This window comes from Echinops telfairi, unplaced genomic scaffold (assembly GCF_000313985.2).
Source record: "Echinops telfairi isolate 266 unplaced genomic scaffold, ASM31398v2 ScPeMD7_7475;HRSCAF=8513, whole genome shotgun sequence".
Taxonomy (NCBI): Eukaryota; Metazoa; Chordata; class Mammalia; order Afrosoricida; family Tenrecidae; genus Echinops; species Echinops telfairi.
Genome location: NW_022111379.1, coordinates 30,661,478 through 30,680,472, shown reverse-complemented (window position 1 = coordinate 30,680,472; position 18,995 = coordinate 30,661,478). Strand labels below are relative to the sequence as shown.

Genomic DNA, 18,995 nt, shown 5'->3' with positions numbered 1-18,995 from the left:
TTTGATCCCCAGTGTTTGGATAGGCCCAATTAGCATCTGCAAACACTACCTGTGTCCCTCGAAACCATGGAATTACCACGTTCTCTGCTACTTGGTGCCATTAGAGCCTGCAGTTATTAAAAAAAAAAAAACTAATTAAAAATGGTTTATTTCACAGGCTGAATCCCAGCCCATGAAGTGTGTATAGCTATGAATGGAAGCCAATTTCCTTTCATCAGAGCTGGCAGGAACAAGGCACAAGATGTGAGATGTCGGTTACACACTGTTTACCTTCTGGGCTGGCAGTGGGCATGTAGAGAGAAGGGGAGGTTGTTTCTTTCCCCAGGGCCAAAGCTTCGCTTTAAGGGCCCAGGACTGAGAGGGTGCTAGTCCTGGCTAGTCCTCTACCTGAACCCCACTTTTATGGACACATGACAGAACCCTGCAGGCAAATTTCCTAGTAAATTGCACCCATCTTGGGCTTGTCTCTCAATGAAACTCACTGCCATTGCCAACCCCTAAGGACTCTATAGGACAGCGTAGAAATACCCCTGTGGGCTTCTGAGACTGGAACTCTTTATGAAAGTAGAAAGCCTTATCTTTCTCACAAGTAATGGTGGGTGGTTTTGAACTGCCAACCTTGCAGTTAGCAGTCCAACATGTAAGCAATATGCCATCAGTGTGCCTGCCTTAAATTATCAGTGTCCATTAAATTGCTGAGGGCCTCTTGTGCCAAGGGGAGCAAACTGTTCTCTCCAGGGAGGGCAGAGGTTCAGAAGTGGGAATATAGCTCAAGCCTAAAGACCAGTTTTTTTTAACAGCAGAACCTGGTAGTAGCACAACTGCTCTGGGCAGCCCAAGAAAGAACAGGGGTTCTAGGACCCTGCCTGAAGATGCTGGAGCAGGAGTTTCTGGCTGCAAAGACTACGGGTTGATCAGGGTAGCCTGCATTTGCAGGCTTCTTCTAGAATTGAGGGTTCCTAATTCCCCTGATGGATGTCCTGGGTAGCCATCGCTCATGTCCACACTCCAGGTCACATCACACATTTGATGACAGTCTTAGAACACCGTGCCTTGGGGAGGAAAGGACCTGGGGAAATTTCAGTGACCTAGCGAGTCCCATTTTCCCTTCCCATTGCAGCATTTTGTGTGATATATACTAGAATACTTCCTGCCAAGGGCCAAGTAGTAAATAGTTAGACTTTGTGGGTCACACAGGCTCTGTAGCAACTACTTGTTGCTGCCTGGGCAGAGGAAAGTAGCACTGGACGGGCCGTGAACAAATGGGCTTGGCTGTGCTCCCATGAAACTTCATTTATGGGTACTGTCACTTGAATTTCATGTAATTTTCAGTTGTCATAAAATGTTATTGTTTTTCTTTTGATTTTCCCCAACCATTTAAAAACATTTTTTAAAGTTCTTTTAAGAGTGTGCAAATGCAGGAAACAGGCTGGATGTAGCTTGCAAGCCCTCGTCTACAGACCCCTGTACCATTAGCCACAGAAAAGCAATCAGGAGGTCAGACGGGTCCCTGGCATGTGGGTTGGCATGTGGGTTGTCGGCAGTCCATCAGGAAACAGATGGCACTCCAAGGGCTCCTAGAAGTGACTCAGTGAAGGGCCTGTTCAGAGGGGCATGGGCAGGGTCTAGGGGACCATCAAGAACTGGGGACATGCCCAAGAATTCGCGTCAGTGGGAATCTTCAGCTGCCCCCTGGATCTTGGGAAGGGAGCTGTTTCTGAAACCCACTAAGACCCATGGGACCCGAGCCATTGTCAAACCACAGCCCAGTAGGGAGAGGGCTGGAGAAATAAACACCTCAACCTCCCTCCTTGCAACGCCTCTGTCAACTCAGCTGGGAAACAAAGGAGAGGTGCATGGTGGAGATCCATGGGGCATCAACCAAGCCTGGGGCAACAAATATAAAGAGTAGATCTAAAAGGGCAAGCACATTATAACAATCAATATTTCACCAATAGCCTGGTATGATTGGTTTTTTTAGTTTTGAAGAATTGGGGCGTTGATTGATCTTTTTGCTGTGTCTTTGTGGTTTTTAATCAGCCCATGTTTATGAGCATTAAGTAATCCAAGAACCATTTCAAAATGGATATATTGTATGCTTTTCAAAGATTTAGGTGACCTCATTTGAAATTGCAATGTATTGTTGCTTTTGTGTGACAATGATATTATTAAGTGCTTGACATAAAAGGAGAACATTGTCTATGTGGAAATATATTATGACCATAACTGTGGAATGGAGTTGATGGGCAATCTAAGTTAAATATGATATTTCTCCTGCAGACAGCTCATTAATCTCGGTGATTGGAAGAAAAATAGCAGTGGCTTCTCTTTGGGGAAGCTGCTCCAAGCCTCGAATCCCAGCCAAGGCAAGCCACCGGTGCTGGGGTGATCCCAGGTGCATCTGCGGACTTTGACTTTGAGCAGTGTTCTGACTGGCTCAGACAAATGTCTGAAATGAAAATATTTTACATTTTGTTTGAGCTGCTAATCTTGATGGTTCTCGCTGGAAGTGTTTCCAAGGAGCTGGGAAACGAATCAGAGCTGGATGATCACCTTGCTTAAGCAGATGCCACTCACACCTGTTGGCAGAGAATCTTTGTTCAGTGGGTTTCCCTGCTCCCCTTACAGTGGGACCAGCCTGATTCAAAAGTTGATAAGGTTCCACTAGGGCCTTTCAACTTTTGACTGGGAATTAGGTGCAAGTCTTCTCTTTTGATTGTGTGCCCTTGTTTGTCTTGGCCCCATTTGCTTGCTTACAGATAGAAGACCCGCGTGTTTCCCTATGTCAAAAGCACCATGACATCTGTAGGAATGGAGGGGACCAGACAATCTGTGATCGGTGGGAGCCCAAGTCCTTGGGAGCCTGTCTCAGGCACTGGGCTTGCGGGCAATGTTGTATCATTTCGCATGCTCATCGCTAACAACCAGCGGCAGCCCATTCTTAAGTGCGTCTGGACTGACAACTGTCAGAACCTCTTTGACGTGGTTGCCTGTCTTCACCATCTTTCTAACATCTTTTCACTTTTAGGCTCAAGAATCTTTAAATCCAAACAACTTAGAATATTGGATGGAAGATATTTATACTCCAGGCTACGACTCATTACTAAAGCGTAAGGAAGCTGAATACAGACGAGCCAAGGTCTGCAAGATAGCAGCTCTCATTGCAGCTGCTGCCTGCACGGTCATCCTGGTCATTGTTGTGCCCATCTGCACCATGAAATCCTGAGGGGATGGACACAGGGTCGGGACGGCTCAGGTGTGGTGTAACGTCCTGCAGCAAAAGTCATTACGATTTGTTGAACTGGAGCTGAAGTCTCAGAGTCTTCTCTGCAAATACTGAAGATGGTCTGCAGGAAGTATACTTCCTATGGAGAAATCTACCTACTTACTAGCGTTAATTCAGCTACTTGGATGCATTTTTAGAAGTGCAATGCTTTTTTTTTTCCTACCAAAAGAATGTAATGGACTACCATAGATACAAAACTAATTCCAAGCCCCCCAAAAAGGTGTGTGGGTGGGGTGGGTGGGGTGGGGGAGGGAGGAGTAACTGGACTCTGTTTTGATGAAGTTTTATGGTGGGCAATAGGATACACAGAATGTACTGAATACATGCTCCTTTGGGGAAAGCTAAGAGAGCTAGCAACATGAGAAGCAAGTGTTTCTGCTTTCCTGACTGCTCTTGGACCATTGTTGGTGGTCAAGTAGTAGAGTTGTATCCCAAAGAGATGTATCTTCTCTGCTGACTTTTAACAAGGGCTATAGACTTTTCACTCTGCCCTTCTGTCCTCGTTATTATAGTCCTCACTGCAGAGCTTCCTGGTACCATCCTGGACCTTCTTCCTTGTGCCCGTGGGAGGGAGGACTTAGACTGCTGAATCAGGCTTGACATGAAGGGTGTGTTCTCTCTGCTTAATGAGCCAACATATTCAGGCCAGGAGACCTTCCCCTTGTCATCCCCAAGGGGCTGAGGTCCTGCTTGCTAACCATGTAAAGCCAGTATTGGAAAACCATGGCTATGCCCAAAGGATCTCCCATTCTGCTTTAGCGTGTGGCACCACTTCTTGGTTGTCTATTTGGTACCAGATGCTCTGCTTCTCACAGATGAGTTGAAGAGTTTGGAACTTGTCCTTGTGCCTTGAAGAGTAGAGACGATGGTGAAATGTTGACTTTCTAACCATAAACCATGGTTTCTGTGCACCACTAATGACAGCCATTTCCCATGGCTTTAAAAGTATGTTGAAACTGATCCAATAATATAATGAAGGCACCTTGCTTTCATATCAAGCATATACTCCTGAGTTTTGAGTGCAAAAATTTAAGCTATTTAACCATTTATCTATCTGTAAGTCTATCTAAATATCTGAGCTCCATTATATTGTCTTTTCTGTTAAATTGTTTGAGAGTATAAGGGAAGCAGTTGTACTTTCATCAGACTTTGATCTCAGTTTCTACCCACTGAATGGTGCTGGTGCTAATGTCTTGTTCCAGGTTTAAGGGAGGAAAATGGCTGGTGGAAACTAGCTACCTTAAATTATTTTAAGAATAAACCAAACCAAACTAAACCCATTGCCCTGGAATGGCTACCAACTTCTGATAAGCCAGCAGGGTTCCCAAGGCCGTAGCCTTTACAGATGCAGACTGCCATTATTTGTCTCTCATGGAGCTGCTGTGGGTTCAGACCACGGGCTCTTTGGTTAGCAGCTGAATGCTTAACCACTGTGCCATCAGGGCTTCTAGCTTTAAGAACAAGGTGACGTATAAATAAGTGTGGATATTAAGAACTAGCGCTTTGGATGTTAAAAGTTCCTGTGAGACAGGTTTAGGAAGCATCTTATGTTTTTTTAAAGCAATAGGAGTCCAACGTTCAGTATAAAAACTATCAAATAACGCTTTGCTTTCTGTGTCTTAATTCTGGGGTGTCATGAAATTTTATGATGTTAGCAAACGGATGGATACTTTCATCTTCATTTTATCTATTATTGCCATGACTATGTATGGGTTTCCAATTAGTGATTGAAACAAACCTTAGTATGGAAAGTGAGGATTTATCATTAAAAAACTGAATGTGTATACCTGTTATTTCTATATGTATTTTACTGTCTATTGTCAGAATCTGCAGCTTCTGGTGTTCTGTTTTGAGCTGGGGACCTTACATTCAATAAGGTTGCTTCTGTCCCCTCAAAGGGGACACTAGCTTACTGCCCTTGGGAGTTGCCAACCCAAATTCCCCCAAGTCAGTGTGATGCTCTCTCAGATCCTACTTCCACCGCCCATTTGCCTACACATTAAGGTGAGAGAGCATCAGAGATTGGTACTTCCTTACCTCTTGCTTTGTGATTAGCAGAAGTGGAAATATACTTGCTCAGGATACGAACAATCTTGTGAAATCCCAACCAGACGCCTCCATTTCACCGGTAGAACCATGGAGCCTGGACCAAACCACTTTTGCCACTGCCTTCAGGTGAATCTGTTCCTAATGGGCCCCCACTGGATCACATGCCTAGCAACCGAGGGGAGAGGTGACTAGAAATCCCACTCCACGTGTCTAAGTGAACTTTTTTCTATAATTGTCTTCTGCCCTTCTCATATCTGAGGAAAGAAGTTAGGTAAATTCAGTGTAGCTTTAAAATGTAACTTGGCCCCATTGAACATATGGAAATGTCCATAACCTAGCAATGCCCCTAAGAGAACCAGACAATGAAGGGTTCAAAGCAAGGTGCTCGCCTCTGGAAAGAGGTCACCCTCGGCTTGAAAGCATCCAGGCTGGGGCTGAAGTTACCGACCTTGTCCAGGCTGGGACTGGATGGGCGCTTGGGGTCTTGGATCTAGAGAAGGGGTTGTCCACAGTTGGATCTTTTCTCTCCGTGGATCCTAGCTTTGTCATGATCTTCTTTGCCTGGACCCCAGGCGCCCCCGAGCTCCTCTCTTTGTAGAGCTGGGCAAGACCAGAGTCTGGCTGGGAGATAAACACCTCGCATCCTTCGAAAATGTATCCCTCGTCTCCGGCTGAGGCCCCACAGGTAAAATATGAAATGGGTCTCTCTGCTCCCTTAGGTAGCACCCTTCACCATCCCCCCTGGACATTTTACAGAATTCCGTATGCTTCAGTCTGCAGTCACTTCATTATCAAGATTTACTTCATTTTTCTTATGTTTTAAAATAATACTCATGTTCTTTTTCCTCCCCAAAACCATTCTATCAGAACACAATCCAGACATCGGACCATTCAATACTTCAGTGTTACTTTTAAGGGACTATTTTGAATTCAGATGTCCTTAGCCAGTGGTTAGATTCAACATAATTTCATCCTCATCTCTAACCTGAATTTGGTTGGAACTGATCCTTGCGGGGAAGTGAAATTGTCCCCAGTTCCAAGTTTTCAGGCATTTTATACCGGCACCTCCTTCTTTAGACTGCAGAGATAGTCGAGTAAAGCATAATTAACGCCACCCACTCCATGAACTGTTACTAGTTTAGAGCATGCAGCTATGTGATTACTAATGGCAAGTCTAGTTTCATAGAGTTGCTATGAATCACTGTTCTGAGTATCTGTGCCATAAGTTCTGATGCCCTTATGAAATCAAGGTAGTGCTATTTTTGTTTACAGTATCAAAATAAGAACAGCAGCCTAACATCTTTTCTTGTTTTAAGGGGGGGAAAAAAAGCTCTTCCATCTTCCAGCAGTACACGTTGCTGTTAAGTGGTATAAAAATTGTAAATGTTGAAATTCAACATGCTTCATATTATAACCATGTGCAAGAATATTGTGGTCAGTTGTGTGAATATCAAATCAGTATATACTATATATTGTACTATGGAAATTTGTATGTAAAGGCAAAGATATTAGTAATTGTTGACATAATTGGGGAAGAGGGTATTAGATATTTATTAATTAAGTAACAATGAGAACTGCAACAAATTTCCTTATTTATGCCTTATGAATCAAAGGGTGTGAAACGTAAGGTGGCATTTTCAGTAGGAGACTGTAGAGAAGTGTATCCTTGAAGGCAGGAGCTGTGTCTTCTCTATGTTTGTTCTGTACAGCTCTCAGCACACTCTTGGTGCTTGATAAATGTTATATAATTCCAATAACTAAGCACATTTTTAGATTTTTTTCAAATGGCTGTGTAAAAAAAATGGTGAATGTACAATGGTTGGTTTGAAGCTATCATGTTAAATTTGCTTCTCCAAATATACTCGAAAATAAACTGAAAAACTGTAAGACATCTGTGGTGAGTTTTTTTATTCTATGCACAACTTGTAAGCTGTTCTCTTTATGCCCAAATCATGAATGCTGCTTGATGAGTTTTCACAGATTAAACACACCCGTGTCATCCACACCCAGATTTTAAAAACAAAACAAAACTTGATGCCCTCCTCCCAAACCTAGGGTGACCAGACGGCCCACTTTTGGCGGGACAGTCCCGATTTTTAACTATTTTTCCTGCAACCCGCAGTGTTTTAGAAAAGTCCCGATTTTTTTAAAGAATGCACGACAAGCTAGGGTATGCGGTTTTTGGCAGCCATGTGGCTATTTCGCCAGGATATGAATTTTATGAATGGTGTCCCACTTTTGTCCCGCTTTACCAATGTTAAAATCTGGTCACCTTACCCAAACCACAACATTGCCAGCACCCCAGAAGCCTCTTGCATGCCTTTATCCAGTTAAAACCCTTCCAAGAAAACCCACCATAATCTCTGTAGTGCCGTCTCATTGTGTCATTGACCTCAGTCAGCACAGGTTAGTTTTGTGTGGTCTTAAACTTTATGTAAACATAACTGTGCAGTATATAAACTATATACTTCGTTTTTGTCTTGTGCCACTAGAATATTGTGGTCAGTTGTGTGAATATCAAATCAGTATATACTATATATTCATCTTGTGGTGGTAACAGTTTTCTTATCCCAATTGCTTTCTTGTAGTATTTCATTGCGCAAATTTTAAGATCAAGAGTTTATTTCTAGAAGTACAAATTTAAGACATCAGTTCTAGGACAGGGTCTCTTTTTTGTCTCTGAACTTCTAGAAGCTCCCATCGATCTTGGGCATTCCTGTTAATTTTTGTGAATTCATCTGCTTTTCCATACGATCTTTCTCCCTGTGTGTCTCTGTGCTTTTTCTGATCTTTCTCTAAGACACTGTCCAGAGGAGATGAAGTTTAAGACCCACCGATTCTGTTATGACTTCATTAAAATAACAAAAGTACATCCCTATATCCAGTCACATTTATAACTATAGGCATTGGGACTTCAGTGTAACTGTGGGGGGAACAAAAGTCAGTATATCATTCTACTTCTGGTAGACATTTGGCAATATTTCAGTTCACTATAAATCTATTTGGATGAGACTTTGGATGACTGTATATGTGCAGTCAGTAAATGGATATACCTCCAGGTGAAATTGCTGGGTCCTGAGGTTTGCTCATGTTCTATTTTAGCAGCTGCTCATGAAAAAGGTCTTCAGGAGGATGTGTCGGCAGACAACAGTACATAGGGGCGTTCCTGTTGCTCTGCATCTTAGTCAACACTTGAGATGACCCTTCTCATTTAGCCAGTCTTGTGTGTGTGTAGTGGTGTCTGATTAGGGCTAAAGTTTTCACTTTCTTAATGACTGAAGAACGCTGATGGCACTGTAGGTTAGACATTGAGCTCCTAACCACAGGGTCTGCGATGCAAAATGACCAGTCTCTCCAAAGGAAAAAGATATGGCTGTCTGCTCTCGTTAAGATTTATAATTTTGTTTAAGATCACTGTAAGTTGTAATCAACCTGATGATGGTGGGGTTTTGTTGTTGTTGTTGTTGTTAATGACTAAAGAGGTTTGCTATCTTTTTGTATGTTTATTGGCCCTTTGGATTTCTCTTTCTGTGAAGTGCCTATTCCTGGCTTTGCACACTTGCTATTGAGTTGTTTGTCTTTTTCTCAGTGATTTGTAGACAGATTTGATATATCCTGGAAACGAGTTATTTTGTCAGATATACATTGTAAATACAGCTTTTTCATTCCCTGAGTTGCATTTTTTATATCCATAAGTGATGTCTTTTGGGTGAATGGAAGTATTTAATTTGAATATAGAAATGTATCCACCACACTCACACCCCCATTATTATTGGAAATTTGGGTCCTGTTTAAGAAATCCTCACATTCTCCACGATCATGAAGATGGTCTGTTTTCTTCTAGAAACTTTATCCTTACTTTTCACATTTAGATATGTAATCCTTCTGGAACTGATGTTTGTACCTGGTGTAAGGTAAGATGTTAAGATATAGACTCCTCCCACCCCAATTTGGCTGTCTATTGGTTAATACCCCCTAATACAAAGATTATCTTTCCTCCTTTGACATACACCTATGGAATATGTGTGTATGTTTCTGGACTTTCTGTTCTGCTCCACTGGCCTATTTATCTGATCATATGTAAGCATGGCAACGGTTTTCTCATTTTCTTTATCCCAGGCACATTCAAATATTCCTCAGTGGGAAGTGAGTGGAGAGAAGCTGACTTGGGGAGAAGCCTGGGCTCATTTCTTGCTTGTGAACCCGTATCAGGTCAGATAGAGATGAGAGAACGCACTCCGCTCCTTTCTTCCCATGCTGCCCTGCACAAATGCACCGAACCCTCGGCTGGAGTGATTAAAGACACGTGATTCCTTTAATCATGAGTCACAGCACATCACCAAAAGCAATTAATATTTTGATGGACAAACACACTCAAGTCTCGGAAAAGATCCTGGGGAATGTTAGGGCCTCCAGGCAGTGGCGGCTAGAAGAATGATGTCTAGTTTTACCATAGAGCGTTAATTCAGACTCACAAATGCAAAGTGTGCATCTAACCAGATTGGACCTGGATTGAATTTTACCTTATGCTTTGGTGGGTGGTGGGTGGGGTGAATTAAGAAAATAATATTTAAGTAATCTTGTAGAAAAAAAGGTGCTTCTCCTTCCTAAGAGAGTAAATCAATATACAATATGCTATTGTAAGGCATTTTAATCTGTCATTAATTTTACTTCCTCCCCACAAGTACTCGCAAAAGTCAACAATTGGCAGACTCACTTTCCGTTATTGAATGTCCTTTTCCGAAAGGTATGTGCCATTCCTAGAGCTCTGGAAGAACCCCGGCTTTGCAGTGGCTCCAACAGGTTTTCTCCATGCTGAACTGGAAGGACGGGGTCCTGCTGGACTTAGGTTTGGACGGTTGACCCTGGGCATTGGGAAGAAGGGGGAGGAGACAGTAAGATGAACTCACACATAGTGATACTGTACTACGTGAAGGGGGAAAAGGCACGTGCTTCTCTGAAAGAGGAAGAGACAGACTGTCTCTTTGCTGCCCCCAAATTGACTTCAACTGGTAGACGTTCTTAAAAACCCTGGACATAAAATTATTGCTAAATACCAGCAGTACGAGCGTGGTTAGTTGCACAGTTGCCTTTCAGTCGATAAGGGAAATAATAAATTATGCCCAATAAGTCACTGAGTAGCCCTTGCTCATAGAAGAAGGACATGTGATTTTCACGCTGGCTGCTCGCAGCCGTCCCTGCACTTCAGTGATGCTTGCCGACACTCCGACGGCCCAGTGAGGCTTTCCTAGCTCATTGTCTCTGACTTGATGCCTTAGCCAGCCTAAATTAGCATTTCACTTCTTCCTTAAAGTTCAGTTTTACCACTCGCAATGTATATGGGACCTATACACTTTCGGATCCCAATTTTTGGCTCATGTGTTCATTTATTTAATCAACTAATATTTATTGAATCACTAGAATGTGCCAGACTAGAAGGGATTTGATGCTGAAGATACTGTTTCCTACTGTGTCTCCAAAGCCACATTGTGCATATTGTGGTTTTCATGTGCTGGCGAGTCGATGCTGACTCACAGTGAGCCTGTGTGACAGAGTCGAGCTGCCCAGTACAGTTTTCTAGGATGTCATTAATAGAGGAATGATTGCCAGGCCTTCTCTCCCAGGAGCAGCGAGTGGGATTTTAGTTAGCAGTTGAGCATATGCTCGACGCAGAACAATTATTTGTTAAAGAAACAAATGAATGAAAGTTTTAGGGCCAGTACCTTGGAAGTTCCATTCTAATGGGGTTACAGATAACAACCAAGTAAATAATTTCAGAAAGCAATGAAGGTAAGGAAAGAAAAGGCCATGAGAGAGATTGACTTGGAAAGGCGCAGGAACACTGCCTGAGTTGGATACCTGGAGAATTGGGGAGCAATCAGATGGCACCACACACTTAGCATCTTGCTTTCGATGGCCCTGCAGGTTATTCTCAGGCACCCTCAAGTTTGAGACTCCCCCTTCTCACATACCTCTCTGACTCTCTTCTTCTACTGAAGAGGTCAAGTGCCTCTCCGATGAGAAATTCTTGTCAGCAACAATATTTAACACCTGGCAAGCACACAAAAATTTTTGGCAGGGCTGTAACACTAAACTGTCATTTGACACACAAGAACAGCATAGCATCATTCCTAGCAACTCAGACTTGTCCTGGAGGTGAAGCACGAGGCTGTCTGTGATGGTGCCTGCCATGGATTGAATTGTCGACCCACAAGGTATGTTTTGTAAGCTCTGAACCCCTCTACCTATGGGTGTAATCCCATTTAGCAAGAGGACTTTCTTTATTGTGTTAATGAAACCGTATCAGTGTAGGATATATCTTAAATCAGTCATCTCTTATCTATAAAAAGAATAGATCAGACACAAAGAAGAAAGGACAAATGAAGATTTCCCCAGGAAATGAGGAACAGAAACTACAGACAAGAACCTTCACTGCACCCAAAAGTTGGGCTTCTAACCTCCCAAAGTGTGAGAAAATAAATTTCTGTTTGTTAAAGCCACCCATTTGTGGTCTCTCTGCATTAAACAAACAAACAAACAAGCCAACAAATGAGCATCTCATTGACATCAAGTCACTTCTGACTCATGACAACCGTGTAGGGAAAGGGAGACGTGCCCTTCAAGGTTTTCGAGACAGTAACCCTCCGGGAGTAGAAAGCTTCACCTTTCTCCCATGGTGAGGTCAGTAGTTTAGAGCTGCTGACCTCCAGGTGAGCAACCCAGTGAGTAACCACGTTGCAATAAGAAGCTAAAACAGAGTTTGATGACCTGGCCACATTATCTGGGCTCTTCTGTTAGGACATTCCAAGTGGATCGATCTCGTTCCTCTTCACATTAATGAGCCTGATGAGTAAGGATCATTTTTGCAGGCCCAAGAATCCAAGGATGTGAGTCTTGTGGCCAGGTTTTCACATCTCTAAATAACATAGATGGGACTTGAACTCAAACGTGTATGGGTCAAGTTGCTCTAACTCCAAAGCCCAAGTCGTGTTTGGCCTAGAGTTTGAATCGGGGGAAGATCTCCTAGGTCTTTCAGTCCAAAAAGACCCACTGACGTGGATTGACACCAGACTTCTAAATGGACCAGCTGATGCTAGCACAGCCCAACTCAGTGATGACCACATGGTAACAAGTGTCCAGGAAATGGACACCACGCCATTCAAAGGAAGATGGGTAAGGAGCATGGTCTTTAGAATCAAATAGACGTGCATTTGATTTCTGAATCTGTTCCACTTTCTGCTTAAGCTTGAGAAAATTTCAAACTCTCTCTCAGTTTCTGGAGCTAGCAGTAATAACCTCCATCTCACAAGGTTTCCAGATGGTTAATTGGAAAGCCACATAAAGCACCTGGCTCATAATAATCACTCAATAAATTAGTCAGACACAAGGGGTTATTGTTGTTTTTTCTGGCTTATAGTGACCCTACACACAAAAGAATGAAATGCTGTCTAGTCCAGTGTCATCCTCACCGTCGTTGCTAAGTTTGAGCCCATCATTGAACCACTATGGTAATCCATCTCATTGCATTCAAGATGCTAGGACAGGCAGATGGGAATTCTCAGCCCAGTTAGTCAGCTCAGCCTCAAACCATCAATCTTTTAGTTAGAAGCCAATAGTTTAACCATTTGTACCACAGAAAGACTCCCCAGGTAGGACAAAAAGGTGGAAAACTAAGTTCATGCTTGGAAACGAGTGGTCAGAACAGCTAAATTGGCACAAACTCAAAGGCTGGCAGGCCAGTGGCCTACCCGATGGCTTAATGTGTGTTCTAAGATTGCAAAAGCACTGTGCTAAGATTACCGATCCCTGGGAGCATGTCGTTAATATCTTTAAGTAACATAGATGAGACTTTTCTAGGTCTGCTAGAAAAGAAGTGGACATTTGTTGGAGGAACTCTAGATAGGCTTTCAGAGCCTCGGCATAAAGGATCAGAAGCTCCACATGAGAGAGAAGGTTCCTGACATTAAGATTTTATCAGGAGGTTAAAAGATATATAGGAAACCTGATCACAGAGGCAAAAGGTCTTACCTGGAGTATGCTAACTATGTTAGTCGGGGTAGACTAGAGAAACAAATCCAGGGAGACTCATGATATAACAAAAAGGTTTATATACAAGAGCAGTTGAATATCAAGGACACATCCCAGCCCAGTCCAGTCCAAGCCCATAAGTCCGATATTAGCCCATATGTCTGATACCAATCTATAAAGTCTTCTTCAGACTCACGAAACACATGCAATGATGCTGAATGCAGGATGATCACAGGCCAGTGGGTGACAAGTCTTTGGATGCAGTGGCTAAGCATCTAAGCACTGGACCCCTGCCAGCGTCTCCATGTGGCTTCTCCAGTACCTGGGGCTGCATCAGAGTAGGTCCATGCGGCTTCTCCAGCTCAGGGTACTAGGTAGTTCCATGTGTCTTGTCAGCTGCCATATCTCCCAGGGAGTGAGTTGAGAGAGATATAGTGTCTCCCACCTCCAAGAAGGAATACAGATTTCCCCAGATTCTCAGGAGAAGGTCACGCCCACACAGAGGTCCCATTGGCTATGATCCCATTAACAGACTAGACTCTACCCCTTCACTTTTAATCCTCAAATTGACAGAATGAAATGATCTATTTGCTGAGTCACCCACTTAGTCCATTCATTCATTTGTTCAACCAGTGCCTACCGAGTACCTTCGAAATATTAATTCTAGTGATCAGAGAATAATAAAAAAGGCACAATTTTTCCCTTCCAAAACTTCAGGCCAGCCCAAGAGAAAGGCATACAAGCAAATGATTGTGACACAATGAGACATGGGCACAGGGTTTGGGCAAGCACGTGGATGGAACGTAAGCTTAGAATTGGGTAACCTCGAGGATCAGGAAAAGTGTTGGAGAGGAGATGATATTGATCTCCTATTTCATGAAGAATGAAAAGCATGAATAAGGGCCTTTGTGGTATAGTGACTGTGCCTTGGGTTGTTAATCACAAGATCAACAATTTGAAACCATCAGCTGCTCCTCATGAGAAAGATGAGGTTTTCTACTCCTGTAAAACTATGCGTAAGGGCTGCTTTCTCCTAAGTGGGCAGCCAATCCCTTCTTCATTGTTTGCTCTTAGTCTGTTCTTAGTGGAGTTTCAGCTCCACTGAAACCTGATCCCCTGGATGAACCTCTTTGTATTTGAAATAACAGTAGCATAGCTTCCAGCATCACAGCAAGACACAAACCACCACAGTATGACAGACAGACAAGTGGCAAACACTAATGACAGAAGACATGATGGAATGTGGGAGGACATCAAGAACATGACTCATGAAAAAAGAAAAGGGACATTAAAAAGATAGGAAAGAAAGAAAAGAACAAAGTGGATGTCAGAAGAGACCCTGAAAGTTGCTCTTAATCACAGCATAGCTAAGAAAAACAGAATAATAACAAAATCAAAGACCTGAATAGAAAATTTCAAAGTGCAACTTCAGAAGACAAGTAAAATATTATAATGAACTGTGCAAAGACCTTGAGTTAGAAAACCAAAAAGGAAGACCATACTCAGCATATGTTAAACTAAAAGAACTCAAGAAAAAATTCAAGCCTTGTGGTGAAATATTGAAAGATTCTATGGACAAAATATTGAATGACACAGGAAGCACCAAAAGAAGATGCAACAGATACAGAGTCATGGTACCCAGAAGAATTGGTTGAAATTCAACCATTTCAAGAGGTAGCATATGAGCAAGAACCAATGACACTGAAGGCAGGAGTTCAAGTTGTACTCCAAGCGTTAGCCATAAACAGGCTCCAGGAATTGGTGGAATACCAAATGAAATGTTTTAACAAGATGACGAAATATACCTGGAAATTTGGAAGTCAGCTACTTGGCCAACTGAATGAGAGAGATCCATATTATACCCATTTCCAGGAAAGGTGATCCAACAGAGTGCTCAAATTACAGAACAAAATCATTGCTATCACATGCAGGTAAAATTTTGCTGAAGATCATCCAACAACAGTTGCAGCAACACATTTACAGGGAACTTCCAGAGGTTCACGTAAGATTCAGCAGAGCTGTGGAACAAGGAATAACATTGCTGATGCCAGCTGGATCTTGACTGAAAGCAGAGAATACCAGAAAGATGTTTACTTGTGTTTTATTGACGGTGCCAAAGCATCCTAATGTGTGGATCATAACAAACTATTGATAACCTTGAGAAAAATAGACATTCCAGAACATTTTATTGTGCTCATGTGGAACTTGTAAATGGATCAAGAGACAGTTGTGCAAACAGAACAAGGGAATACTTCCTTGTTTTAAAATCAGTAAAGGTGTTCGACCAGGTTACATCCTTTTTCCATACTTATTCGATCTGTATGCTGAACAAATCATCAGAGAGGCTGGATTATGTGAAGAAAATTATGACATCAGGATTGGAGGAAGGCTTATAAACAATCTGCAATATGCAAATGACACTATCTTGCTTGCTGAAAGCAAGGAGAACTTGAAGCACTTGCTGATGAAGATCAAGGATGAAGATCAGGGTGGATTACAACTCAATTACAAGAAGACAAAAAGCCTCACAACTGGGCTACTGGGTAACATCATGATAACTAGAGAAAAGGTTGAAGTTGCCAAGTATTTACTTGGATCCACAATCAATGCTCATGGAAGCAGCAGTCAATAGATCACATGATGCATTGCACTGGCTAAATCTGCTGCACAAGACCTCTGTAGAATTGAAAAGCTTGTGTGTCTAACACAAGCCATAGTATTTTCAGTTGCTTCATATGCATGTAAAAGTTGGACATTGAATAAGGAAGACCTAAGAAGAATTTATGCATTTTGATTGTGGTGCTGGTGAAGAATATTGAAAATACCATGGATTGCTAAAACGAGAAGCCAATCTGCCTTGGAAGAAATACAGCCAGAGTGTTCAGTAGAGGTAAAGATGGCAAGACTTCGTCTTACACACTTAGGACATGTTGTCAGGAGAAACCAGTCCTTGGAGAAGGCCATCATGTTTGGGAAAGTGGAGGGGCAGCAAAAAGAGGAAGGACTTCAAAGAGATCGATTGAAACAGTGGCTGCAACAATGGGCTCAGGCATAGGAACAATTGTGCTGATGGCACAGGACTGGGCAGTGTTTTGGTCTGTTGTGCATAGCGTCACTATGGATCAGAACCAACTGGATGGCCCCAAATGGCAACAATACTCGCCTAAGGAGTTAAGGTCTAAGACATCCACGGGGTGGGGTGGGGGTGGGGTGGTATTCTGTCCTGTAGGGTGGCAATGAGCCCAGTGTGTTTGTTTTGGGAGTTTTACCCAAAAAAGAAGATGAGTCATTTCAAAAAGAAGAAACAGTACCACTGAGTTGTATGAAAAATCAGGCATATTTGAGATGTGCGGGCAGGGTTTGTGTTGCTGGAGTGCAGAGCTTTAAGTTTGGGTGTGAAATGAATGAATGAAATATTATTGTTTCCATTCTACCATTAAGGGAGCTAAGATTCTGGGAAATGAGTGACTTGCCAAGTGTTGAATAGGAACAAAGTAGTAGAAATAAATAATAAAGTCAAGTCAATTTTCTTTGACTCCAGGTTCCCCATTATTTCTATCTTCACAGATTTGTCTTCCATGGAGTGACTGTCAACAATTAATTGCTAGGTCAGTATTTTATAACTCAGTATAATTCTCCCATATTGCTTCAGCAATAGACAGACATTGTATTTGATCAAAACATTCAAAGTACAAATGCAATTGCATGTAAAATTTAGGTATATAAAGATGGCATTTTATATTTTAAGGAAAGGATGGATTATTTAGTAAATGGAGTTGGCACAAATTGGAAAAAAGCTAGACTGATAACTTATGCCTTTCACCAGAATCAATTCAACATGGACTAAAGAATTTAATGTTAAAAAATGAAACTATTAAGGTACTGGCAGAAAATATAAGTAAGTGTAAGTGCTTTTATAAGCAAGCATGGCACCAAAGAAATTAAACAGAAAAATTGATAAATATGTCTACTTAATATAAGTGAGTCAACATCTGCTTCCAGCCTTGACAGAGAAACTGGAGCCAGGCTTGCACTCACACAGCAAAAATCTGGAAGTCTGGACAAAATACATGCAACTAATGAAACAATAGTTTCAGACATTACCCAAAAACCAAACTCACTGCCAACGAGTTGATGCTGACTCATAGTGACTCTATAGGACAGGGTAGAACTGCCCCTGTTGATTTCTGAGACTGTAGCTCTTTACAGGTATAGAAAACCCCGCCTTTCTCCCAACATGTTATGAGTATGATAGGCTGCATAGCACTCCAGTTCCTTAAAGAAGGGAAACCAACAAGGTATACAGTATAATCACCACGCTTTTCGCTTTAGAGGCGTTTCTGGACTATGGCGTGGAGAAAGGAAATCCCAGCAGAACTCAGGAGTTTTGCTGAATTGAGGAGTTAAAGTAGGAGCCTGGGGAAGCCTGGGCAACTGGACTCCAGGACATGGAGGAGAGGGAGCTATGTAATGAAAAAACTCCATAAATCTAAGCATGGATCCCCTTGCGTCCTAGTTGGTTGATACTCTATTTGGTTGGGCATAGAGCTACTGCTGAGGAATTAGAAACTGAAAAGTTCTCAGTTTCTGGGAGACATTCACATCCTGACCAGCCATAGTGGGGAGATTTCACTGAATTCCTACAAAGGGACAGCCTGAGGGTCACATTTTAGTAAGAGAACTAAACCACACTGTGGTTGGAGGGGGTCAGCCCCCCCCCCACTAATCACGGGTTCTTTGGGCACAATTGTACAGTTATTATATATAAATATTATAGTAAAGTCATAGAGAGCATGAGAGATAGAAGAGAGAAATAACGGAGTCAGACTCATTTCATGGTAGCATGCTCACCTTAGCCCCACTTGGTGGTCCCTGTGGAGAGAGAGGGAGGGGAAGGAGGACTGTAGAGGCGAGGGGGAGCGGAGGAGAGGGGGAGCCGACAAGGAGTCAAAGGAGGAGCTGAGAGAGAGCTCTTTATTGCTATATATTTTTGGCGGGGAGTGCAAGCCCACTAATTACAGGTAAAGACATACGTCACAAGAAATGGTTGCACTATAGGTTATACAGCAATGAGAGGGGGACAATCTAGGGATATGCACGCAATAGGAAGAGGACGGGTTGGGGATATGCATGTGACAAGATGGGCGGGTCCTAGATTCAGAATGGCAGCCTAACTTTGGATGTCCCTGAGCAGGTTTGATCTGTTCTCTGGATCTCCATAGAAACCATTATCAGTAGGGTGTGAAACCCACCTATGGGAGCCAAGCTAATGATCACAAGCCTTTAGGGAGTAGCCCATTGTCTTTAACAGCAGGGAGCAGGGCCTACCTACTGTCTGGCAATTGAATGCTTTCCTGGAAGCATCAGACCTTCCCCATATGCTGTCAAAAAGCCCCTAATGTTTGGCATGTCTTTGGGGGAGACAAAGCTGGGGAAAAGTCTCTTTATAATTCCACATTACACCTCAAGGAAGCTACTCTAGAACTGTCCTAAAAGTGCTAAAAAACATGTCCCCCAAAGAATCAGGGCCCTCCAATACAACTTAATAAGTTGTCCCCCAAAGAATCAGGGCCCTCCAACACAACTTAATAAGTTGTCCCCCAAAGAATCAGGGCCCTCCAACACAACTTAA

The 18,995-nt window shown here is 42.6% G+C and overlaps 1 protein-coding gene across 1 annotated transcript in view; it reads left to right on the top strand.

The window, feature by feature from the left end:
- The window catches only part of MINAR1 (membrane integral NOTCH2 associated receptor 1), an 11,886-nt gene extending 8,393 nt beyond the window's left edge, over window positions 1-3,493 (top strand). The window contains exon 3 of the mRNA XM_004699724.2: window positions 3,029-3,493. Coding sequence (XP_004699781.1) covers window positions 3,029-3,226 — 198 coding nt within the window. The 3' untranslated portion in view covers window positions 3,227-3,493. The remainder of the gene's footprint in view (window positions 1-3,028) is intronic.
- Window positions 3,494-18,995: the final 15,502 nt, after the last annotated feature.